The sequence below is a fragment of the Camelina sativa genome, chromosome 19, assembly GCF_030686135.1.
Source record: "Camelina sativa cultivar CO46 ecotype springtype chromosome 19, ASM3068613v1".
Lineage (NCBI taxonomy): Eukaryota > Viridiplantae > Streptophyta > Magnoliopsida > Brassicales > Brassicaceae > Camelina > Camelina sativa.
Genome location: NC_141898.1, coordinates 9,784,674 through 9,809,791, shown reverse-complemented (window position 1 = coordinate 9,809,791; position 25,118 = coordinate 9,784,674). Strand labels below are relative to the sequence as shown.

Genomic DNA, 25,118 nt, shown 5'->3' with positions numbered 1-25,118 from the left:
AATCTCTTTCAAATTTAACGTTTCATGTAAGTATGTAACAAATCAGTCCGTTGACAAAAGAAAAGATAACAAATATTCGTGATCATTTAGGTCAACTTGATTTCTTTTCTATAAATAATGTTTAATTTCGGCAAAAAAGAATTTTGTATACAATACATGAATTAAAAAGAAATGGAAAACGTAAGAAGGAGTTAAAGCAAATGAAAAAAGTAGATAAGAAAGGACTTCAGTCAGTTTCCATGAGCTCGTTGTCAGGTCAATATTGCATCTCACGATTAGGTTTGGTCGGGAGTTTGACTATGTTCATTTCAGGCACGTCAGTCAGTCTCGGTACTTGTATATCTTTTTGGGGAAATAATACTATCTCTAGATATAGATTTATATTAAATGATCATTGGTAAAGGTACTTCATACTTGCAATCATTGGTAAATAATATGGTAAGCCGTAAGCCTTTCGGATAAACTGATGACTAGTCTTGTTTCTTGCACAAAGCATATTAAGTATTAACACTCTTTCTATCAAATAAAGAGATATCACAGACATGTTAGTAACAAAGCACAAGAGACAAACTGATTTTTTAAATTTTATATTTTATATTTGTTTTTCTTAACTTTCTTTAGGCCCATACAATTTCAACAACTAGACTTGAATAAGAAGAAGAAATAAAAAAGAAAGAACAAACTAGAAAAGCTAACTCTCTGCATCTAAAAACAGAGCAGCTTTCTTTTAGGGAAGTAAACGCATTTTCATTCTTATTTCATCCCAATAAATCATCACTTTCTCTTTTTTCAAATTTTCTCACAAATCTTTTGCCCAAAGAAGACTTAAGACTTTTCACCATCATACGGACTTCTGTTGCATCTCAGCAGCACCCATGTTGACAGCTTCATCAGGTATAAACCTACCCCAGAACCAGTGTGCCTTCCACACTCTGTTCATCTCTTCTATTGGCACATTCTTCGTCTCAGGCAACATCAAGTAGATGAATATCGTCATTATGACGACAAAGAAGGCGAAGAAGAAGAATAGTCCGAATTTCATGTGACAGAGCATAGTGAGGAAGAGCTGAGCCACAAGGAATGTGAAGAACATGTTGACCGATACGTTGATGGCTTGTGCTGCTGATCGGATCTCTAGTGGAGATATCTCACTTGGAACCAACCATCCCAACGGTCCCCATGACCAGGCGAAACCCGCTACATAGATGCAGATCAGTGCCACGATCAGATTAGCATCTCCTTTCCCTATGTTCCCTGTTCCAGCCACTCCGAATTTGACTCCAATCATTGCTCCAATAGCGATCTGCAACATACACCGATGTTTTTGAGTTATTGAGTGTTGATCAAGACATGTAAAATAGGGTTAGGGCTAGGGTTCGATGTTACCTGAGATATAAGCATCTGGATACCTCCTTGGAGGAACAAGACTCTTCTTCCGAACCTATCCACTGTGAAAACAGAGACGAAGGTACACAAGAGCTCGATGATACCCGTTACCATAGCTGATAGGAGGGAAGCTTTGCTACCGAACCCGAGGGTTTGGAACAAAACGGGTGCGTAGAAGGTAATGACATTGATTCCAGTAAGTTGTTGAAAGAAAGGAATGAAGCAAGTCATGATCAATTGTGGTCTGTAACGAGGAAGCAAGATGTTCCTCCATGGGTGTTTCACTTGCTTAGACTCCTCACTCGCATCAATGAGATCTTGAAATTCTTCATCGACTTCATCGGTTCCTCTGATGGATTGAAGCATTTTCTTTGCCTCTTCGGAGTAGCCACGTTCAATGAGGGAGTTGGGAGTGTCGGGAAGGACTAGGGCTCCGATCATGATCATCACTGCAGGGACACAAGCTAATCCGAGAGAGATTCTCCATCCGATGTTTCCTTTCATCTGAGCGGTGAAGTAATTGATGATCGTTGCAACCACAATACCAAAGATAATCGCAACTTGAAACCCGTTGTTGAAAGCTCCTCTTAGATTCGGAGGAGCCATTTCCGATAAGTAAACCGGCACAGACTGAAATATAGAAAAGCATAATAACCAGTTAACCAAGCTGCTAGTGTTAGTTCTTCATCAAGCTACTTTACCACAGAAACTTACTTGATTGGCGAATCCGACTCCGAAACCGAGTAGTATACGACCGATGAGAAGCATAGCGATGTTTTGGGCAAAGCCGTTGAAAGCAGAGCCGATGAAGAAGGTGAAACCACCGAGGAACATCGACCACTTCCTACCGAAAACTCGAGTAATGGTGGAGGCGAAGAGAGAAGAGATCAAAGCCGCCACATAGAGAGACGAAGTGAAGAGAGTGAGAAGCTGACTATCAAATCGACAGTACTCGTTCTCGTGTGCGCTCTTCATCTTCTTGTGCACGTAAGGGAAGAACTCTTCCAGGAAAGGCTCCATCGAGGTTACCCCTCCTACAAGAAAAGAAAAAAACCCCACAATTAGTCACCGGACATTTCCTAGATGAAAGAAAGAACGAGATTTGAATCTGAGAAACAAACAAAAAAAGAAACCTGAGATTCCAAGATCGTATCCGAAGATGAGACCACCAAAAGCACCGATGAAACATGTTACGAACACTTTCGGTGTCAACTTGTAATTATAGTTCCGAACACCCGGCGTTTGACTGACGAACCCTCCGGCCATTTCTCCGATTTGAGACGAAAAACAAAAAAATTGCTTAAAACGACGTCGTGGAAGACTCGGTGTTTGTGGTTGACTTGGCTCTGTTTTTCAGACAGAGGAGATCTTGTTCTTCGTCTTCTTGTGTTAGTTTTTGTTTTCCTCTCAGTTAGATCTGGTTCGAATTCAGACAGAGAAAACAAAAAGAAGAAGAAAAGAGTTGATATTGAAAAATGAAGAAGATTTGAGTTGAAATTTATAGCATTCGTCAAAATTTAACTGTCGGCTGACTTTGAGGTTTGGAAGAGAAAGAAGAACAGCTGTTTGTTCTCGTTCTTCCCACTTGCCCTATTCCTCTGGATCTTATCTGCTTCCATAAATCTCGTGTCTTTTTTTAGTTCAAGCAAATTAACTAATACTATAATCTTTGTCTTTTTCTGTTTGAAAATGTGTAAAGTTATCTTATGATGACGAGGAATAATCAAATTTTCTCAACGATACTTTAGGACAGTTTACCAAATTAACGTAATTATTGGACTGCATAATAAATAATTAATACACGAAAAGCTGTAATTTCTTAGATTATTAGATCCACACTCTTTAATTTGCACTAGAACTACAATTTTGACTTAATTAAAGCTATTTTTGATTTTCTCGTCACCTTTTTCTTACAAGTGACAGATCTTTTTATTTGGTGTTTGTGGTACTAAATGAGTAAACGCCCGCAAAACTCGGTCAATGGACAAAAAAGACCGCTACAATTTTATTTATTTGTAGTCTTTTTAGATAAGATTTTTATTTTTCTTTGTTGAACATTAGATAAGATCTTTGATTGGATTTCAGATCTATTTTTAAATTTCAAACTTAAAAAGTATAGAGTAGTTATTACTTTTCAATCTTTTGATACTAAAAAGGTGATACGGAGTTTTCAGTATCTATCCAAAACTTGAGGCCATTTGATACCTAAATAACCTTTTTTACCCGTGACAGCCTTTCCATTCACATGCATGGATCTATCATGAATGTTACGTTTTTATATTATCCACGGAATGGGGACAAAATAAGTTTTTGAATGAAATCGTTTTTTTCGATATTATAAGAGCATATTATACGTCAAATTGACTTCTAAGATAATATTTATGTGTCAGAGGATATTCAAACAATGTTATTAAAACAGTTGGACCTGTGGGCTATTATTGATTCCGATGGAAATAAAAAGTTGACCATCACTAGTTTTCTATACGAAATTATTATTTATTTCGTAAATCATACGTAGTTCTATACTTTTTATACGTAGTCAGTCTTACGTTGCTTTCGACTCCTTTAGTTTACATTGGAAAGTCAAAACTCCCGTTAGATTATTTTCATGATGTTCCCACAAAACTTTCGTCATCTCAATCATCATATATTATAAATTTAATGACATATATATCGTTACCATCACGACGTAAATGCAGAATATGAGGCTGCGATAGTGAATAACGACGTTATGCATTGCATACAAGGGTATGTTTCCTTTTTCATGTAAATTGGTGTGGTACAAGCTTATGTCTGCCCCTGCTAGAGTAAATTGTATACACTACAAGAAAACAATCGATTTGTGATGGGAGAATTCATCGCACATTCCTCGCAAATCGTGAATCGCAAAGGATTTGCGAGATACTATAATCTCTCGCAAATCGCGTCTCGCAAATACTAAATATCGCAAATGCCTCGCAATTTGCGAGGATCACATTCCTCGCAATTCACTAGCAGTTTGCGAGAAACCTCTCGACTCGCAAATCTGAAGCAATTTGCGAGAAACTGAATCCATCGCAAATACGTTGCAAGCTAGATTAATTTGTATTAAAATTAAATTTGAATTTGGATTCGAATTGAAATTGAATTGAAACTGAATTGAAATTTTAATTTGAATTGGCAATTGGGAATATAATTAAAATTCCTATAAAATCTAAACTGAAATGGAATTTAAATTGTCTTTAACAAAAAATTCAAACTGAAATGAAATTTAAATTGTCTTAAAAAAACATTTACATTACAAAACACAAGGTTTTAAAAAGTTTGAGAGAGAGATTTGGTAGTGTTGGTAGTGTTGCCCTCTCCACCGGGGTTTCCTGTTTCATCGATGTTGGTAGTGTTGCCCTCTCCTCCGGCTTCTGGGTTGGTCCTTGTCGTGTTTCCAAACCTAGAAGCAAATTCCGGATCCTTTTCAGCGAGATACTCGAAGTATGCATCATAGCTATCCATCCTCTCTGAACTTTGTTGGATTTGAGTCGCCTGAGTTTGAATACAGTCCTCAACGGCAGCTAGCTTCTGAGCCAATATTAGCGGATCATTAGCCGGAGACATAGGCGGTGGACGCTACTGGTAGAAGATGCTTCAAACTGCAAAGAACCAACGCCATAAATCCTGTTTTTCTTCTTTGGAGCAACCTACCAACAAAACAACAACACAACAATGAAACTTCAAAGAAAGACGAAGACAAAAACAAAAACAAAAACATTCAAAGTATATAAAACAGACAACCTACTGATGTGTAAATTTTGTTTTTGACATGAATGGGCACCCCACTAGAAGCAGTGCTCTCTCCATTATCTCCTGTGTAATGCTCAGATTCTACCTCTTGAATCTTGGACGACACCTCGTTGAACAGAGACTCAGACTTTCCATCCGTAAAAGACCCATCAGGCTTTCGATGAGTCTCTTCTAGGATGCGTACAAAATCAGGAGTTAACTCACCAGTTAGCTCACACTGAAACAAAAAAAACAGACAAATGATTAGTGTATTGATTGTCCATAAGGTCAATGCTAGTTCAAAAAGAAGAAGGTCTAAATACTTACATGTTTTCGAGCTCGAGCTTTAAAAGAGGTTTGTCCTGAGCGATGCTTATATATGTCGGTGCCATCAGGATCATGATATCGAGCGTTCCAGCTGTTGGTACTCTTGACTTCTGATTTGGGATCAAGCCAATATTTAACAAGACCACCCCATACTTGAGGATCAATCCATTGTGGCTTTGCCTCATCACCTTTCAGTTTCCACTTTAACTTCCACCTGGAGACTTGATCACACATCCTGTCCTTAAGCTTGTCTTTAAACTCCTTCCTAACTCTATCGTTTATGGAACAGTCCCAATTATATATTTGCTTCCAAAAAACAAAAAAGTAAATTAGTATATGTTTAAACTTGACATACAAAACATATTGTAAAGTAGCAAAATAGATTTGACTTACCGCAAAAGATTCATACCAACGGTCTACCACTTTAGTCGGCGTCTGTGTCCAATTGGCATGAGGCTCTTTGAAATCTCTTTCAAAGATGCTTCGTACAGTAGCGGCAACAGAGGAATCTTGGTCAAACCTCCAAACAAAATACAAAATGAAAGGAATGAATTATTCGGATTCAACATGAAGACTGATTCGGATTCAACATGCAACTATCATTAAGTGTAACTATCATTCAACATGCAAATATCAGATTTCAACATGAAATTAAAAACTTTAAAGTATTGCTTACCAGACAGTTCCTGGAGGTCGACGTGGATCAAGCTTCGTTAAACCTCCACGCCCAGGACTATCGAGCAACTCTTCCAGTGTAAGATTGTTGAGACATGTAGAAGCTCCTGTAGACGACGAACGAGCAGGGGGAATCACCTCCTGATGATCCCCAGAGCGAAGATTCACATTAGAGGATGAAGGAGAAGGAGTATGATAAGACGGTGTCTGAGGTAGTGGTTGCGAGGTTGAACAGCGAGAACTAGAACCAGTGGGAGTCTGTATACGGTTAGAACCGGTGGGAGCAGGTACACCTTGATCAGACAGGAACCTTGTGTAATCGTTTCCATTAAACATCTATAAGAAAATCAAAATCACTTTAATCAGATCTAAGAGAAATTAGATGAAATTAGGATTAATAGATGAAATTAGGGTTAATAGATGAAATTAGGGTTAATTGAAGAAATTAGGATTAATTGAAAAAATTAGGGTTAATTGAAGAGATTAGGGTTTGACGAGGAGGATAGAAACAAAGACGAAGAGATATTAGGGTTAATACCTTGACGGAGAAGATGAAGGTTCAACGAAGAAAATGAAGGGTTTGCCGGAGAAGACGTAGGTTCGACGGAAAAGACGAAGGTTCGATGGAGAAGATGAAGGTTCGACGGAGAAGACGAAGGGTTTGCTGGAGAAGATGAAGAAGAAGAAGGGTTTGACGGAGAAGACAAGGGTTTGCCGGAGAAGAGAATTGCGAGTGACGGAGAAGAGTGGCTAGAGTTTGCCAGAGAAGACGAAGAAGAGCGGCTACGGTTTGCCGGAGAAGACGAAGAAGAGAGAGAGATTAGGGTTTGAGAGGATAAAGAAGAGAGATTAGGGTTTAGGGGAATGGGTTTGAGCTTCGCTCAAACTAGAGCTCGGTGGTATATATAAATATTTTTGTGCCCTCGTAACTCCCTCGCAAATATTGCGACAGAATAACTAGGAACCGACAAACTGACTAATCAAAATTCACCAAATTTGCGAGGGATTAGCGTGGGAACCTCGCACATCTCTCGCAAACAAGTCGCAACAACCGACAAACTGACCAATTAAAATACACCAACTTTGCGAGGGATCTGCAAGGCCAAGTAAGAAATCCGTCGCAACTCCCTCGCACTTTTATAATGAAATTCATTTTATATATCAAGATCATCCTCATTAAAATGTACTCAATCAAAAGCTAAAGAAAGTTTTCCTATGCTTTGGCAATTATTGATCCAATATTGTTAGTTTGCTAAGTTCATATTTTCCTACAAAATATGAAAATAGTTTGCTATGAGTAGACAATTAATGGAAACTATTAGGTGTATATACAAATAGTTTGCTATGTGTAGATAAAATTAAAGTAGGTTCATATTATTAGTTTGCTAAGTTCATGTTATTAGTTTGCTAAGTTCAGCTTTTCCTATGCTTTAGAAATTAATCTCCAAAGTTTCTTGTCTCTTGATGCAATATTGGTTAGTAATGCTCTTCTTTAATTTGCATGTAAAAGATCAAATTGCGAGGGAACCGTGAGGATTTAGCGAGGGATTAGCTAGGGTGACTCACACATCCCTTGCAAATTGCGAGTGATCTGCGAGGCTCTTGTGGGGAATCCTCACATATCCACCGCACATCCCTCGCAAGTGTATATATTCTTTTGCATCAACTTTATTTTCTTAATGATAAAATCTCTATTAATTTCATGTTTTTCCTATGTTTTGGAAAGTTCATTGTTTATATAGTTGGTGATTACTGGAATATGGACTCTACATTGCAATTGTTGATCAAAACACTTTAACACTTGGTCTTATATGTTTATAATGAAAATAAATCACATCTTGATTTACATATATATATCTTATGTGTTTTCTTTACACATGTTGATTCATCTCAAAAATTTTTTATCTCTTGATGTTTACTGGGAACTTTACTTCAGAATTAAACCTAAGCTCAAACCTTAAGCTCAAACTCTAAACCCTAACCCTAAACCCTAAACCCTAAACCCATAATGACCTCATAAATCCCTCGCTTCTTCCTCGCAAATTTGTTATAGATTATATTACTCGCTAATTCGTCGTAAGATTACGATAGATTTGCGAAGGACAGCTTTTTCTCGCAAATTAATCGCACATTCCTCACAAATTTGCGAGGGATTGTCGAAGGAGTTGTCCATCGCAAATCTGCGAGAGATTTGCGAGGGTCCTCATCTTCGTAGCAAATGACCCACAAATTCATCGCAAATTTGTGAAGGTATTTTTTCGTCGCAGATTTCCGTCGCAAAAAACGTTGTTTCTTGTAGTGATAGACTCATAACTGGTATGAAATTATGAATCAATCTACTGCTCTACACATGTAGATAGAAAATGTGTACACCTAAAAGCCTAATTAGAACAAGACAATTAGCTGACTCGATCACATGCGTAAAGCCAACTTGACTTTTAGATGTATGTTTGTATTGAGATTATTAAAATATTTAGAAAATTAAATAAAAGTTAGCTAACAAAAATTAAATCAGAATAGAATAAAACAGGACAACAAAACATAAAGAGGAAGAACAATTTGAAAAACGCTAGACAACTAAACAAACACTCGTACATGTACACCATATTTAAATATTTGAAAAAATAATAATAATCAGGAACCTTAACCGAAAAAGAACAATTTAGAAATAATGGATTTGATGTTCCCATTTTTTAATAAGGTTTTTGTTTTTAGCGATCCTTAACGGCTAGTCGGCTAACAACAATTCAACAATCCGAAAATAATTATATCCAAGAAATGCAAACGATATACCAATGTATGAGGAACTAAACATTTTGACGACAAAGAAAAAACTAAACTTTCCTCTAATTTCGAGATAGAAAACTCGACTATAAACACACACAAAAGTTCGAAATTAACTAAGTTGAAAATTATCTTTTCATTTTGCATGATGAGTTGAGTGACCGGTATATATCTGAACTCGCTATTTAAGTTAAGATATGAGTTCTGGTCATCCCACCCCTTTTCAAAAGGACTACTCTTTTTCTCGTTTTAAAACCAACACATATTCACCTCCCCTATAGATGGTGCATCTCATCATAAACTTGGTCTAAAATTACTGACCAGCAAATTCCCCTAGAACCACCAATACAAAATTCTTCGGAAACCATTCCACTTCGAATATGAACAATCATATACATTCCAATAATCAATTTTCTTAAGCACATCTAAGTATAACATTCGTAAGGAAGAAAATATCTTTCATATTCCGATAGCCCAACAAGCTAGTTAACATATTTTCACCATATGATTTTTACTCTTTACCTATACGTGAAAAAGAAAAAAAAAAAGACGACGGCTTATGCGTCCCGACAAGATTTAACCGACAATACATAACATGCTTACACGGCGACGAGAACACACCCGTGGATCATATAGGCGGTGCATCTCATCATATACTTTGGAAAGAAGAAATATCCAAACCAATCTCTGTCTTCATATATATAAACAATACATAGACATATATATAACTCATTTTGTTAAGAGAGACAACAAAAAACGAGAATAATAATGTCGTCGTCGAGGGAGCTACAATACTTGGAGTACACATACAGGAACAACCGTCCCACGACGGGTCTCCTCAACTCCATCTTCATGACCACCGTCAACACCGCCGCTCGTTCCCTCGTCTCCGTCGCATCCACCGCCTCCACACCGGAGGTTCCTTCTAGGCGGTGGTCGGCTTCGGACCACCTCAGGTTCATGTCTATGATGATGACGTGGCTCACCCTTTGGGTCCTTAGGGTTTTCTTGGACTATTTTCCTCTTCCTCTCATCTCTTCTTCTTCTTCTTCATCTTCTTCTGCTTATTCTTATTCTTATCCTCCCTTTAGTTTCGCTTCGGGTCTTCTTACCGCGGCGGCGGAGAACGCGTTGGTCCCAGTTAAGGCTCCCTCCTCGTCGTCCACATCATCAACGGCGCTGGTGAAGTATTCAGGGTCGTCGAATCTGGGTATGATGATTTGCGACGGCGTTGATGAACCTTCCGTTAACTCTCTCGGTAGAGCACTTTGTCAGGTAAGTTGTAATAATTTTATTTTCCCATTAATTAGTGTTTAATTAAACATTAACGTTTTCCAGTTATACTGTATGTCTTCTATAAATTAAAAAAAATTATGTTGGACCTTTCTATTTCTGGACACCACGAAGTTCCTAACGTGGACATTTTATCTCTGTAACTTCCACGTGGACAACATGCGCCGTGCCACGTAATACATGAAAGAAAACAAAGAGGGAAGTCCAATTAGTAGTCCATAGGCTCGATTAATTATTAATCAAGCCATAGATAATTACCATAGTTTATCATACTAAATTACTTGTATCATACTGTATTTCTTTCAAAAGAATTACATATGTGACGAATTCTGACTCTAAGATCTGCGTAGATATATTGTTGTTAGATATATAGATGTCGTCTATGAACATTAAACTTGCCACCTATTTGTATATATTTACAACTTGACCATTTAATATACTTATCTTATAACATGTTTTTTTACGAGTAGGCACTAGCACTCATGAACGAGATACCAGTAACCTCAAGAAAATACCAATTTGCCTTGGGAATGGCTGAGAAGATCATGGAAGACAACGCCCAGAGCGGCCACGTGGATTTACTGGACGTCAATAGAGCGGCTCTTGCGTCCTCATTTGCACGCACCACTGCGCGATTGCAGGACTGCTTGAAACGTTCTCGAACGGCAGACGAACCCTTCGGTGGTTTGCCACTGCGTGTGGTCAGCGCCCTCCCTCTGGGTGGCTACGTCGCCTCCTACGTGAGAGGGTTAAGCGCATGTATCAATACGGTCAGGTCCTTAGCGGACATGACTGGGAACTTATTATCGCAGAATAGGAGGAGAGAGTCTGCGGTGGTGAGAGCGGGTGGTTCCCAAGAAAATGAGGCTGAACTAGCGGTCGAGAAGCTTGCGGAGGAGCTTCTGTGGATGACAGAGAAGCTTAGGCGTTATGGTGCGGTGGCAGAAGGGATTAAGCGGTGGAGCTACGCTTCCGGTTTAGCTTCCTTGTCTCTCACGACTGCTCCCAGGGTCCAAGGCCTCATGGTTAAGATTTCAGGCAAGTATTCAGATTATGTTATTCAGATTAGTTTTTTCAATATTTTGTTTTAAAAAAGTAAACAATAATTATGCTATATAGTTTTCAGTAAAAAAATTAAATGTATTTGGTCATTTATTAGGTCCAAGTTTCATTTCACTATCACATATATTGTTCAATTCAGTTTGGTTTTGGTTTGAAATTCGGTTTCTATGCTCATTACATATCTGTTGTTTTCTCACAAAATCAATTTCTTGCAGCGCTCTTAATTGGAGAGTTAGCAAGAGACAGCACACAAGTTCCGGGACAAGTGACGTTCAGGCTCCTTGCAAACTGGTTACCACTATTTAGTCACGCAAGGAACGGGTTAGCGTTTCCCGTGCTGACGGGTTATGAGAGAGTTGAGGTGGAACGAGCTATAGACAAAGCCATCTCGACCTTACCTGCATTGGACCAAGAAATCTTACTCACAAACTGGCTCCAAGATTTCTCAGTCTCGGCCTCTGAGTGGCCCAATCTCCAACCAGCATATGACCGTTGGTGCCACTCCACTCGCCAGCTTTTCATGTAGACGACCAAATACCATAGTCATGACGGTCTGAGAAAACATGGGAAATTTGTCGTGCTTTTCTTTGATACGAGTTTTGGTTATAGCTTATGTGTCCACACATTTATCTTAGCTTCTTAGGTAATAAGACAAGTTTCGATCTATTCTAAACCCTTGTGATGTGTTTTTATGAGTCTTGGAATTTCAAAATTCTACCTTATAGTTCTTTCTTAGATCAAAAAATCCAGTATACGGGGCAAACCTGATTGTATTGTGTTGTTGACAAGAGAATCATCCAATTCTGCTTGTTTGTACGCTAAAAAATTTTATAATTCAACATACTGTAGATAGTCTTTCTATGGAATTATCAAGTTCAAATTTCTGCTTGTTAACAACAAAACCCCCCTCGGTTTCGAAGATGCTGATCATGAACACAATCTGCAAACGCATAAATGCAATCCATAAACCCAACAAGCATGAGATTAGTCTGTACCATAAAGTTCCCTATCATGAACAGATAACATTTCCGGAAATAGGTGTTGTGCCGGTCTTTTTAACGTGAATACATATATCCATAACCAAAAGGGCATCTGCCGAGTGATGAAATCAGACAAAAAACAGGCTCCTTGATTAGGCTTATCAGGTTCCACATAGCTAATACCATAAGTATATAAATACTTTGGCTTCTATAAAGAGTTATTTTTTTATTACCTTTAAATATAATTTAATTTTTATTTGAAAAATATATGTCAACTGAACCAATAAAGAGAGATTGAAATACTTCTTTGATTACATACATATATAAATGGGTTGTCATATAAATTTATTTTTATGTAAAAAAATGAATGAAATTTAATTTGTAGAGAGAATAAAAATTGAAGAAACATACATACATATAAATATTCAAATAGCACTATATAATGTCATAGTATATATATATATATATATATATATATATATATATAATCGTGTGCTTTCCATATAAAACGCTATAAACTCTTTCAATGTAATCATTTTAAATATATATTGATAATATATATTTTACTATAAATAAAACTATTTATAAAATTCAAAACAATAATCATTTATCATAATATAATACTCATATACAAATTCTAAAATATTAGGAAATTAAGAAAACTAAAATGTACGAAAGTAGTAGTATATTTATCATATCGTACCAGTATATAAATTGAGTAGACCGCTTGTAAATGCAATAATACATTATATTAAAAATTTGTGTTAGGGTCCAAACCTACCAAGTTGACATAAAAAAATTAGAATTTCAATTGTATAAAAATTGTTATAAAAACATATTATTGTAATTGTAAACAATGTGTTACAGGGTTATGAAGTGGGTAAAATACTTCATCGATCTGCATGAAGGTGTTAAGAGTCTATAAAGTGAAGAATTTATTTAGTAAATTGGAAAATATTCAACTAGTAAGTACATTAATATAACCTGTTGAAGCTCATTATCTTTTAGTGTCATTTGAACCACATATCAGTTCTCCATTTACCATATTCCTACTATTTTTCCTTTGGTTCTAATAACATAGCTAAATCATCTTCAATTGGAATCGTAGAATTTTTTTTGGTTGTTCAAAAATGCTACTTTATTTAAAGAATAATAAATCATTAAAAAGTTGACCAAAAAAAATATTAAAATTTTTTAGTTTAATTTGTAATTTTGTTTAAGTTTATTTTTGTAATATATTATAAAATCAACACAACCACTGTATTTGTGATACGTAAATAAAATGTCATAATGAACTAACTAATAATAGATACTATAAATAATTTTATTATTAAATAAGTAAAAATTAATATCATGCATGGGTCATACTCATACCTAATAATTGCTTTGTTTTATGGAGTTATTTTATTTTTCGGTTAAGTACTACTACTATTCGTAAAAGACTGAATAATCTGATTTAGCCTTTTGTTTATGAGTCTGTGACCTTTGTTAAGGTTCTTTGGAATCCAAGGCATGTGATCCTCCGAATAGATCTTTACCACCATTGTTACCAACAAGCTACTCACAAAGTTCATCATATGCATAGCACTCCCGAAGATCTATGGTCCATCTCAATGTCGTGCTTAGGTTCATATAGGTTTAAGGCGAATAAAAAAAATATGTTTTTACTGTTATTAAAAAATGTTAAAAATAATATATATACTAGATGGTTACCTATACGATAGGTAGATGATATATATTTTTAATTGTTTATATATTTATATTTTTTTGTGACTATGATAAAATCATATATATATATATATAAATTATTTGATTGTTTGATACATTGAGTATAGTTTATATTAAATTCTTTATAAATATAAATTGTAGGTGTGATTGTTTAAATATGACAGAAATTAGTTATTTTTTTGTTCTTTGAAATGTTGAATACATATTAACAAAAAATAAGCAAAACATATGTAAAGTATGAACAAAACATAAGTAAAATATTTTTATGTATGTGTTTTTATAACATATAAAATAAACTTTCATATATCATATCATCTATTGTCACATTAACATTTTGTTAGTTCATTAAAAATATATTCTCTTATAAAATTTTAAAACAAGTTTTCAATTTTTCATGTGTTTTTTTTATTTTACTTTCAAATATCTAATATATTATATAATACTCTATTAATACGAATAAAAGATTAAGAAATATGAAATAAGAAGAATTAATAACAAACAAAATATTGTAAAGTTTTAAAATAAAAAGCTTAAACATATTTTCAAACTAAATACATAACCTAACTAAAAAGATATATGATCTTATAATTTTTATTATTTTGTGGCCTTGGACAAATGACCTTTTCATTACACATGAGGCACACGTCACTGGTCCATCTGGTGTCTGTGCGCTGAAGAACTCGAGCTCGATACCCATAGTCATGATGGTCATGTTCCAAAGAGAAAACATGGGATATCATTTGTCGTGCTTTTCTTCGATACGAGTTTTGGTTATAGCTTCTATGTTGATATAGCATTTGGGAGCTGGCACGTGTGAAGAAGATAAGAAGCAAAGGTGGCACGTGCGAAGGTGTGAGCTGTAGTGATGAGCTGTGAAGTCGGTTAAGGGAATGTCACCGTGACGGCGCAAATAAACGTTAACTCTGTTAACGGAACTTAGTGCATAAAAGCATTTGTTAGCTCATTTCTATCTTTAAAAAATATTTTGGATTTGTAAACTCTCAGAGACTTGTTCCCTCATCGTTTAGCCGGTTTCTCATCTAGAGATTCTTGCTGGTGAGAAGATGACGCTGCGTTTTTATTGAACGTTGTATCATTTTGTTATCTAGAATCTATCTTAATCAAAGTTATGGGTTCTTTGTTTGTTAACTTGTTCTTCGTTATCACTGGTATCAGAACTAAGCGAGTCCTTGGAAACGATGGCAGTGGAAAAGAGATCTCAAATTACTCGAGCTGAAGAGGTGGTGGAAACGGTTGGGTCGGTAGTTCCGGTGACGGAAACTACACTGGGTTCTCAGATCGCCCAGGTACTTGATCGTTTAGAAGTTGCGATTGCTGAACAAAATAAAAAAATTGATACCAACATTGCCGATATGTTTGAAATGGTGAAGATGAGGCCTGGACAACAACCCTCATCCAGTGGAAAACAAATCTGTGATGGTGGTGCACCGGTAGTATCGGCAACACCGGAGCACTTGGTGGAGAGTTCTGATCGTAGTGGAGGAGATGGATCGGGATATCAAAGTAGAGGAGATGGTTCAGGTTATCAAAACAGAGGAGATGGATCGGCTTATCAGAACCATTATTTGGGGTTAACTCGGGTTGGGAAGGTTGATTTCCCCAGGTTCAACGGCGATCGCATATCTGAATGGTTTTTTAAGGTGGAGGATTTCTTTTCCCTTGATTTTACACCTAGTGATTTCAAGGTAAAGATGGCAGCGATGCATTTTGATGGACATGCGGCAGCGTGGCACCACTCGTTGGTTCAGACGCCATTGGGAAGAAATGTTTTGCATGATTGGACCTCTTATAAGTTGCTTTTAAAGGAAAGATTTGAGGATGTTCTTGATGACCCTATTGCAAAGCTTAAACAGTTGCAGGAGACAAATGGTATTGTGGATTATTATCAGCGATTTGAGTTGATTTGAAACAGGGTGACTCTCTCGAAGGATTATCTTATGCGAGCTTATTTGGCGCGATTCAGGTTAGACACGCAGATGCATATTCACATGTTTGAACCACAGTCTGTGCGTCAATGTTTGGTGTTGGGACGGTTATACGAGAAGGCACATCCACATCAGAAAGTAGTGCAGGTAATTGGTCATCGTCGAAGTCAACCAATGTGAGTCCTTTAGTAAAGAATCAAGTATCCGGGAAGCAAGCAAGTCAGACTAATGGTGGAGACACTAATTTTCAGGCACCTAAGAACATAAAGTTTTTATCTCAAGAGGAAATGAGTGAGAGGCGAGCTAAAGGGTTGTGTTACATTTGTGACGAGAAGTATACCCCTGATCACTATTTAAAGCATAAGAAGTCGCAAGTGTATATGATTGAAGTGGAGGAGGAACTTGGTAAGTGGGAGGAAATTGTTACTCAGTCTGCGGAAGAAGAGGAGAAAGACACACCTAGAGTATCAATCAGTGCTGTGTCAGGAGTTCAGGATTATCGTACTCTGAAGGTTAGAGGTATTCATGGAAAGAAAGTCATGTTTATTCTCTTGGACACAGGGTCGACTCATTATTTCATGGACCCGCGTACGGCTAAAGCACTTGGAGTTGTAGTCCAATCTGCAGGATTGACCAACGTAGCTGTTGCAGATGGAAGCAAACTTGGGGTCCAGGGAAGAGTGTCACAGTTTGATTGGTCGTTTCAGGGTACACCTTTCAAGGACGATTTCATGTTAGCTCCATTAGGTGACATGACCTGGAACTTGCAAAAACTTGAAATGGGATTTTGGTGGAAGAAACAGAGGATTCTGCTTCATGGGATCAAACCGGGAGCAATACGAACGGTTAAAGTTACTAAGTTTAACAAGGTTCAGGAGGAAGCGGTTCAAATATCAATGATAAGTGCTCAGGAGATAGTAGAGCAGGAGGATATGATGTTATTTGCTGTCGAAACGAGTCACAAGGAGAATGCTACCAATGCTGCTGTTTTACAGCTGACACAAACTTATTCGGATATATTTGAAGAACCTACAACCCTTCCTCCTTTCAGGGAGAACCATAACCACAAGAGGGTTCAGATCCAGTCAATCAATGTCCTTATCGTTATGCGGTTTATCAGAAGGATGAGATTGACAAGATTGTGCAAGACTTGTTGAAAGCTGGTACCATACGTGTAAGTTCAAGCCCTTTTTCTTCTCCGGTGGTGTTGGTAAAGAAGAAAGATGGTTCTTGGAGACTTTGTGTGGATTATAGGGGGTTGAATGGGTTGACAATCAAGAATAGGTTTCCCATTCCTTTGATTGAAGACTTATTGGATGAACTGGGAGGATTTGCAGTCTTCTCTAAAATAGATCTGCGTGCAGGCTATCACCAAGTTCAGATGGAACCAGAAGATGTTCACAAAACTGCATTCAAAACTCACAGTGGACACTTTGAGTACTTGGTCATGCCTTTCGGCTTAACCAATGCACCTGCAACATTTCAAGGGCTAATGAATTCTGTGTTCAAGGAGTTTTTACGCAAATTCGTCCTTGTCTTCTTTGATGACATTTTGGTCTATAGTTCTACGATGGAAGATCATATCACTCACTTACAACACAATGCGACAGAATCATTTGTATGCTAAAGGGAGTAAGTGCGCTTTTGCATCAGCTAAAGTTGAGTATTTGGGGCATTTTATTGCTGCTGGTGGAGTGTCTACGGACCCTGCCAAGGTCAACGCTGTTGCAGAGTGGCCAGTACCCGTTAACTTGAAGCAGTTACGTGGATTCTTGGGTCTTGCAGGTTATGACAGGCGATTCGTAAAATCTTTTGGTACGATTACTCGACCATTGACTCTGTTAACAAAGAAGGATTCCTTTGTGTGGTCATCAGATGCATTGGAGGCTTTTACCAAGCTTAAGCAAGCATTGAGTCAGGCTCCGATATTAGCTCTTCCGGAATTTGACAAACCCTTCTTGGTGGAAACAGATGCGAGTACTAAAGGAATTGGAGTAGTACTCATGCAAGAGGGACATCCATTGGCATTTATTAGTCGACATTTGAAGGGCAAACAACTGAACCTGTCTATCTATGAGAAGGAGTTTTTAGCGGTGGTGTTTGCTGTCCAGAAGTGGCGACATTATCTCCTGCCTAATCACCTTGTCATTAAAACTGACCAGAGGAGCCTCAAATACTTGCTGGAACAACGTTTGAATACACCAATTCAACAACAATGGCTCCTGATATGCTCAAATTAAACCCTAGAGCTACTCTCTCAAATTAAGAGGTCACTGTAGTACTTAGGGGTCGAATTCCACAATGACGCTAGACTACACAATAAATTATAGAGTGTTATGATTACGCTAAACAAGTTGATTTAAGTAAGAAAAGCAATGCAAAATATTAAATAAAAGTGTTGAAAATTCAGAAGATCAAAAAGCTAGGTCCAGGGAATTTCTCAGGAAATTATGAAATATTAAATCAATCAATAAATTAGGATTCAAGCAATTAAAAATCAGATCTAGAACTCTAAACACTTTTGTAAAATAAATTAGTTCTCACTACAAATATTATCTAAATTTAAAACCAGAAAATCCAAATCTCTTTGTAAAATTCTAGATTTAAAATCAGCTTTAAAAACAGGTTTAGATAAGTTCACAAAATTAGTAAATCAAATCTCTTTGTAGAAAGTAATTTTGCTCATCAAAAAGTTTTATCAGGAAAATCAATTATATTCTCATATCAATTTATTTTCCTAAGTTATTAATTCTAGATGGCCAATCAAGAATTAATATGAAGAACAACCTATGATGAAGATTTAGAAAGATAATGAATCCTAAATAAACAGATCTAATAAACTATAAAATCCCTGTGCAAAACCCTGAACCTAACAAGCAATCTACTCAGACATATTCAATGAAGAACAAAACATAATTTTGAATAATAAGCAATTGAAATTAAAAGAGTAAAGAGGGAGTTTATGAATTCTTCTCTTAAAGCAGTTCAGATCTCTCTCTCCCAAAAGCTCTCAAAATCTCACAGGGTTGCAGAAAGTAAAACTTGCTAGAAAATAACTTAAGAGTTTCTAAAACCTAAAAATACTATATATATGTCCTAAAACACGTCAGGGACTTGTGCTGCAATTATGAAAAACTTCGGGCAACTTTGTAAAACTTCCAAATTTGAAGACTTGTTTCGACTAGCATGGGTGTCGACCGATGCTCTTCGTATAATCAGACTCCAAATTGATTTCCTCCGGTTAAATGCTCCAGAATCATCCAAATTGCTCCATTTCGCTCCATCCGTGCCAAAATCCTAGAAAACCTGTTAAGACTCTAAAACATCCTAGAAAACAAATCAAAAGACTCAAAAATCACACTTATATCATGGTTAAAAACCGTAAAAACTATGATATATCAGCTCCCCAAGTTGTTGGAGTTCGATTATGAAATTCAGTACAGACAAGGAAATGAGAATGTAGCTGCAGACGCCTTGTCTGGAGTAGAAGGTGCAGAGGTACTCCACATGGCTATGTCGGTGTTAGAATGTGATCTAATGAAAAACATTCATGCTCATTATGTAACAGATGTTGAGTTAAAACAACTCATTGCTGAGCTCTCTTCGAATCCAAATGCTAAGAAACACTACTCGTGGGTACAGTCTGTACTGAGGCGAAAGAGTAAGATTGTGGTCCCTAATGACACTCCATTACGCAACTCCATTCTTCAATGGATGCACTGTTCGGGGACGGGGGACATTCTGGTAGAGACGCAACATATCAAAAGGTTAAAAGCTTATTTTATTGGCGGGGAATGGCAGTAGATATTCAGACTTACATTCGCAGTTGTGCCATTTGCCAACAATGCAAGTATGATACTGCATCTTACCCTGGGTTGCTGCAACCTTTGGCTATTCCTGAAGCAATTTGGACTGACTTATCCATGGACTTCATTGATGGACTTCCAGAATCAGCAGGTAAGACAGTTATCTTTGTGGTGGGGGACAGACTATCAAAGGCGGCTCATTTCATGGCTTTAGCTCATCCTTACACGGCAATGTCAGTCGCTCAAGCATTTATGGATACCGTTTATAAGCTTCATGGTTGTCCTCGTTCAATTGTTAGTGATTGTGATACGATATTCCTCAGTTCATTTTGGCGTGAGTTGTTCTCTTTATAGGGTGTTGATTTAAAGTTCTCAAGTGCCTATCACCCTCAAAGTGATGGACAAACAGAGGTGGTGAATCGTTGTTTGGAGACTTATCTTCGTTGTATGTGTAGTGACCGTCCCCACTTATGGAGTCAATGGTTGCCTCTCGCTGAATTCTGGTATAACACAAATTTTCACACAGCAACTCAACTTAGTCCCTTTGAAGCGGTTTATGGACAAGCACCTCTGATCCATTTACCCTATTTACCCGGTGAGTCTAAGGTGGCAGTGCTGGCAAGAAGTTTACAAGAACGGGAACAAATGCTCCTATTCCTGAAGTTTCATCTACTCAGGGCTCAACATCGAATGAAACAGTTTGCAGATACTCACCATACATAGAGGGAATTTGCGGTGGGTGATTCAGTCTTTGTCAAGTTACAACCTTACAGACATGGTTCAGTGGTGGTTCGTGCAAACCAGAAGCTTTCTCCCAAGTATTTTGGCCCTTATAAGATACTTGATCGTTGTGGTAAGGTCGCATACAAGCTACTGCTTCCAGAGGGTTCTCTCATACATCCTGTGTTTCACGTTTCTCAACTCAAAGCAGTAGTGGGTAATGTGCTCACTTCGACTCAGTTACCGTCAGTTATTGTGGATGTCCTGTTGAAAGAACCAGTGGCTGTCTTGGACTGCAAGATGGTGAAGCGACAAGGTCGAGCGGCAACAATGGTACTGGTTCAATGGTCCAATGAAACTGAGGCTGAAGCTACATAGGAGTATCTCTTTGACTTGCAGAGGAAGTTTCCATCTTTCGAACCTTGTGGTCAAGGTTCTTCGAACAGGAGAGCTTTGATATAGTATTTGGGAGCTGACACTTGGCACATGTGAAGAAGATAAGAAGCAAAGGTGGCACATGCCATGTGAGCTGTAGTGATGAGCTGTGAAGTCGGTTAAGGGAATGTCACCGTGACGGCGCAAATAAACGTTAACTCTGTTAACGGAACTTAGTAGCATAAGAGCATTTGTTAGCTCATTTCTATCTTTAAGAAATATTTTGGATTTGTAAACTCTTTGAGACTTGTTCCCTCATCGTTTAGCCGGTTTCTCATCTAGAGATTCTTGTTGGTGAGAAGATGACGCTGCGTTTTTATTGAACATTGTATCATTTTGTTATCTAGAATCTATCTTAATCAAAGTTATCGGTTCTTTGTTTGTTAACTTGTTCTTCGTTATCATGTGTCCACACATTTATCTTAGCTTCTTAGGTAATAAGAGAAGTTTCGATCAATTCTAAACCCTTGATATGTTTGTCTGAGTCTTGGAATTTCAAAATTCTACCTTATATTCATTCATTCTTAGATCAAAAACCTGATTATCCCAGCTATTTTACAGTAGCATACGTGAACATCAATAAAATAGGCACTTACTATGTGATAAGCTATATCCCAAAACGGCAAATACGGAAGCAGATGAATGCTAAAACTAAAAGCGTTCGAGAAAGTTCCAATCCTTGAGACTGTTTAAAGGATCCAAGGAAATCTGGTGATGTTTTTTTTTGTTTATAAAAAGTGTACAAACAGACAGCTAAGGTTTTGTGTTCTTAGCTTATGATTCCTTTTTTCTGAATCTTTCTTCCTTTGCTTTCATTAGCTTTGTCCAGAGGTGGAAGCTGAAACTTCTGCGCTGCATACAGGGCAAACCTGCAGAAGATTGTGTCAGTTTCAGTTTGTTAACGGAGTTCGGAAAGATCCTTCCAACATGAATGTTGACAAGAGAATCATCCAATTTCTAAAATTGCCAGTTTGTAAGCTAAGAAATTCTTCTTCCTAGAAGTGATGGAAACTGATAAGATGATTTACCATAGTATAGATAGATAGTCTTCCTAGGGAATTAACAAGTTCAAATTTCTTCTTATTAACAACAAAACCCTCAATTTCGAAGATGCTGATGAACACAATCGGCAAAGGCATAAATGCAATTCCATAAACCCAACAAGCATGAGATAGTCTGTACTGACCACAACATTCCCTATTATGAGCAGATAATATTTTTGGAAATATCATGTGTTGTGCCGGTTTTTTCTAACGTGAATAGTGAATACATATATCCATAACAAAAAGGGCATCTGTCGAGTGATAAAAACAGACAACAGACTCCCTGATTGTGCTTATCAGGTTCCTCATAGCTGACTACCATAACTATATACAGGGTTATGTTTCATAATAGACATACCTTGTTTATCTTCAACCAGTTGTTTATGCACTCCGAGTGGTAAGAATGTTTGCATGGGAGCAGTATCAGGTCATCATCATCCTCATAGTCTAAACGACATATAACACATCTGCATCAAGTATCGGAAAAATTAGTTATCTAGGTATATACACAAAATTCTCAATGGTTTACTTAATAGGTTACAAAAAAAAGGCCTTACGACTCATTGGTTCCGTTCTGATTGTCCCCATCTTTATATCTTTTTGAAGGCAAAGATGCAATTGTATCAGCAGACAATCCTCTACTTTCGGTTCCCACAATGTCGCCAAGTGCAAGCAACTCCTGCAAACATTAGAGAGTATAATTATAAGCCAACAGATGAGTTCAGTATCTGAATTATGCCATATTGAAAATTGAAATGCATGACGGATCTTAAAACTAGATTCTAACAAGTTTAACAGTAGTAGTATTCACATTAAACTTCAAACCATTTAACAAAATTATGAGAGAGACTGAGAATCCAAAACGACTAGAATACCACAAATGTTTTCATACCTCATATGAAAGCTCATCAGGATCCATCTCATCCCAGGCATCCTGCTAAAATTAATGATACAGAACGTGAGTGGAAGCAGGCTCAAGTCACATCAATGGAGCCTTAGATTCAATGATTCTAATTTTAGTTGTTTTTTTCCCACAAAATGGACTAGCCTCTATCAAAGTTTAGGTCCATGCTTCAAGGTGTGAGCATAACCATCTCCAATATCAGTGAGACAGTGACCAGTAAACGTTAGCAGATTACAATTGATTCAATTACCCTCTGGTGAATGCAATTTAACCTTTTAAGTTTTAACATACAGTTGATTGACAAAAAAAAAAAAAACATACAGTTACGCAAAATTCTAGCAGCATAAACCAAAAATAGTTAGGTATGACCTAGTACCAAATACCAAACAATTTCAATTGAGTAAGACTAAATAAAATTGTCCATGGCACAATTCCAGTGACTGGCTCAACTAAAAACAATAATTACCCCATACACAAGGAGGATTATCTAACTGGGCCTCCGAACTAAAAAGGTAACACTATGGACTAATGCCATCACAGAAGGATAGTAGATAGATGGAACCATGTAAGATGTATAACTAGACAATGGCGGGTTCAATGTCACGACTATGTCATTTGGTCACTATATGACTAAATAAAAAAGAAGTTGGACAGTAGATCTTTTCACATACTGGGGGAAAAAAGTTCATATTCTCATATTCTCAAGAAGAAAAATTGAAAAAACAGCTCAAGAAAAAAAAAAAAAAAAGGACTTGCTGTAGTGTAAGGAGCCTACCTGAGAAGTATGACTCTCATCCTCTAGAACTTCAACCCCTGCAACCAATAACAGTTAGCATAATCCCAAATTCATGTTAAAACACCCATCAAAAAGAACTTGGGTGATAGCTATAAGGTAAACTTACGATTGGCTAACCCAGATAAGGCAGACAATCTAGCTGCCATATCTCTTTCTTCAGCATCTTGAAGAGCTCTAGCATAGGCCTCATCATCAGAATAAGCAACTTCTTCGATGTCAGAGTTGCCGTCATCTTCTTGATCATTTTCATTGGCGTGAACATCTGGCGCATCTTCCTGTAAATCGTTATCTGTTTCATATTCATCTTCATCGTCATCCTCATCCTCATTCTCGGGGTCATCAAACTCATCCTCATCGTATACATAGCTTCCAGTTTCCCAGCTCCCATAGTCACTGATTTCACTATTCATAGTCAACATCATATACGCCCGCTCCTGAAACTCGAACAACAGTATTCAATAAAAGTCCCAATTCTACAGAAACCCTTCGGGAAAAAATCCAAATTCCAAATGCTAAGTGAACAATTTGGCGTATCTAGGAGAATAAGCACCACCGAAGAAAGCCCTAGCAGCATCGAATAACCTAAAAATGATGGGGGAAGAAAGAAAGAAAGAAAGAGACACCTGTTCTTGGAGTGTGCGAGCAAGAGCAAGATCCGCATCAATTTGGTTTAGATTAGTGAACGGAACTCTAGCGGAAGAAGATCGAGGAGGTAGCTCAGCCACCAAATTCGATCCGTTCTCTTCCACCGCCACCGCCACCGCCACTGCCGTCTCTCCGTCCCCTTGCTCTCCTCTCTCGCTATTACCAACACTTCCGGCGTCTGAGACAACACCGGTCTGGCGATTCTCAATCGGTAATCGTACCTCAGTCTCGTTAATCTTGGTGGCTTGCTCGGCGGTGACGACGACGTTGCTGGCGTGGCCGTTGTCGTTCTCCATGGGCATGATTGGAAACCTAGCTAGGGTTCGTCGAATCTCAGAATTCGGGAGATGGATTCGATGAGGATATCGAAAGGGAATTATTCAGGAATCTGAGAAAACGATGACACGACCGAGAAAGGGTAATGGTTCTTCTCTTCTTCTCTTTTAGCTAAGATTTCAAATTTTGAAATATTTTTTTTTTGCAATCTTCTTCGAACTCACACCCTTTTGATTTTTGTTTCTTTCTAAACTCACCGACTACTATATATTTATTACTATTTACACCTCCACCTTTCTAATGTTCGTCAATGTCACTAGGTAGTATGTGTTAATCCAAAAACCATGAATGGGATATTTGTATTTAACCCCTACCTACACTAATCTACATAACTGAAAACTAGCATCCAGATAATTTTGTCTTGTAAACAAATGAGAGAAATAGATTCGATTATCAATAAAAAGGTTAAAATTTCGATTTGGACTCGAAAATAGTTTCGGTTATTCAATAAATTACTGCAAACGTTTTGATAAAAAAAAGAAAAAAAATATAGATG

General features: G+C 37.4%; 4 protein-coding genes across 6 annotated transcripts; 2 read left to right on the top strand and 2 right to left on the bottom strand.

Annotated features, from left to right (window-relative positions):
• Window positions 1-794: 794 nt before the first annotated feature.
• LOC104765867 (sugar transport protein 4) lies at window positions 795-3,300 on the bottom strand. The gene is made up of 4 exons (XM_087501827.1): window positions 2,520-3,300; window positions 2,101-2,420; window positions 1,387-2,016; window positions 795-1,303 (listed from the first exon to the last, which is right to left on the bottom strand). Exons 1-4 carry the CDS (start codon window positions 2,650-2,652, stop codon window positions 842-844), a joined length of 1,545 nt encoding a protein of 514 aa, XP_087357953.1. The 5' UTR covers window positions 2,653-3,300; the 3' UTR covers window positions 795-841.
• Window positions 3,301-9,349: 6,049 nt separating this feature from the next.
• On the top strand, window positions 9,350-12,163 carry LOC104765866 (uncharacterized). 2 transcript variants are annotated; one of them, XM_010489649.3, is made up of 4 exons: window positions 9,417-9,884; window positions 10,020-10,203; window positions 10,692-11,259; window positions 11,499-12,163. In XM_010489649.3, exons 1-4 carry the CDS (start codon window positions 9,697-9,699, stop codon window positions 11,807-11,809), a joined length of 1,251 nt encoding a protein of 416 aa, XP_010487951.2. In that variant the 5' UTR covers window positions 9,417-9,696; the 3' UTR covers window positions 11,810-12,163. The 2 variants fall into 2 exon arrangements, with proteins under 2 accessions (XP_010487950.2, XP_010487951.2); XM_010489648.3 differs by having other exon boundaries at window positions 9,350-10,203.
• Window positions 12,164-15,190: 3,027 nt separating this feature from the next.
• LOC147920372 (uncharacterized) lies at window positions 15,191-15,919 on the top strand. Its single transcript, XM_087501043.1, has 2 exons — window positions 15,191-15,462; window positions 15,517-15,919. Exons 1-2 carry the CDS (start codon window positions 15,191-15,193, stop codon window positions 15,917-15,919), a joined length of 675 nt encoding a protein of 224 aa, XP_087357169.1.
• Window positions 15,920-21,391: 5,472 nt separating this feature from the next.
• LOC109124466 (E3 ubiquitin ligase BIG BROTHER-related) lies at window positions 21,392-24,889 on the bottom strand. 2 transcript variants are annotated; one of them, XM_010489646.3, is made up of 7 exons: window positions 24,265-24,889; window positions 23,748-24,075; window positions 23,621-23,658; window positions 22,834-22,878; window positions 22,499-22,620; window positions 22,300-22,408; window positions 21,392-21,767 (listed from the first exon to the last, which is right to left on the bottom strand). In XM_010489646.3, exons 1-7 carry the CDS (start codon window positions 24,586-24,588, stop codon window positions 21,714-21,716), a joined length of 1,020 nt encoding a protein of 339 aa, XP_010487948.1. In that variant the 5' UTR covers window positions 24,589-24,889; the 3' UTR covers window positions 21,392-21,713. The 2 variants fall into 2 exon arrangements, with proteins under 2 accessions (XP_010487948.1, XP_010487949.1); XM_010489647.2 differs by having other exon boundaries at window positions 22,834-22,875.
• Window positions 24,890-25,118: the final 229 nt, after the last annotated feature.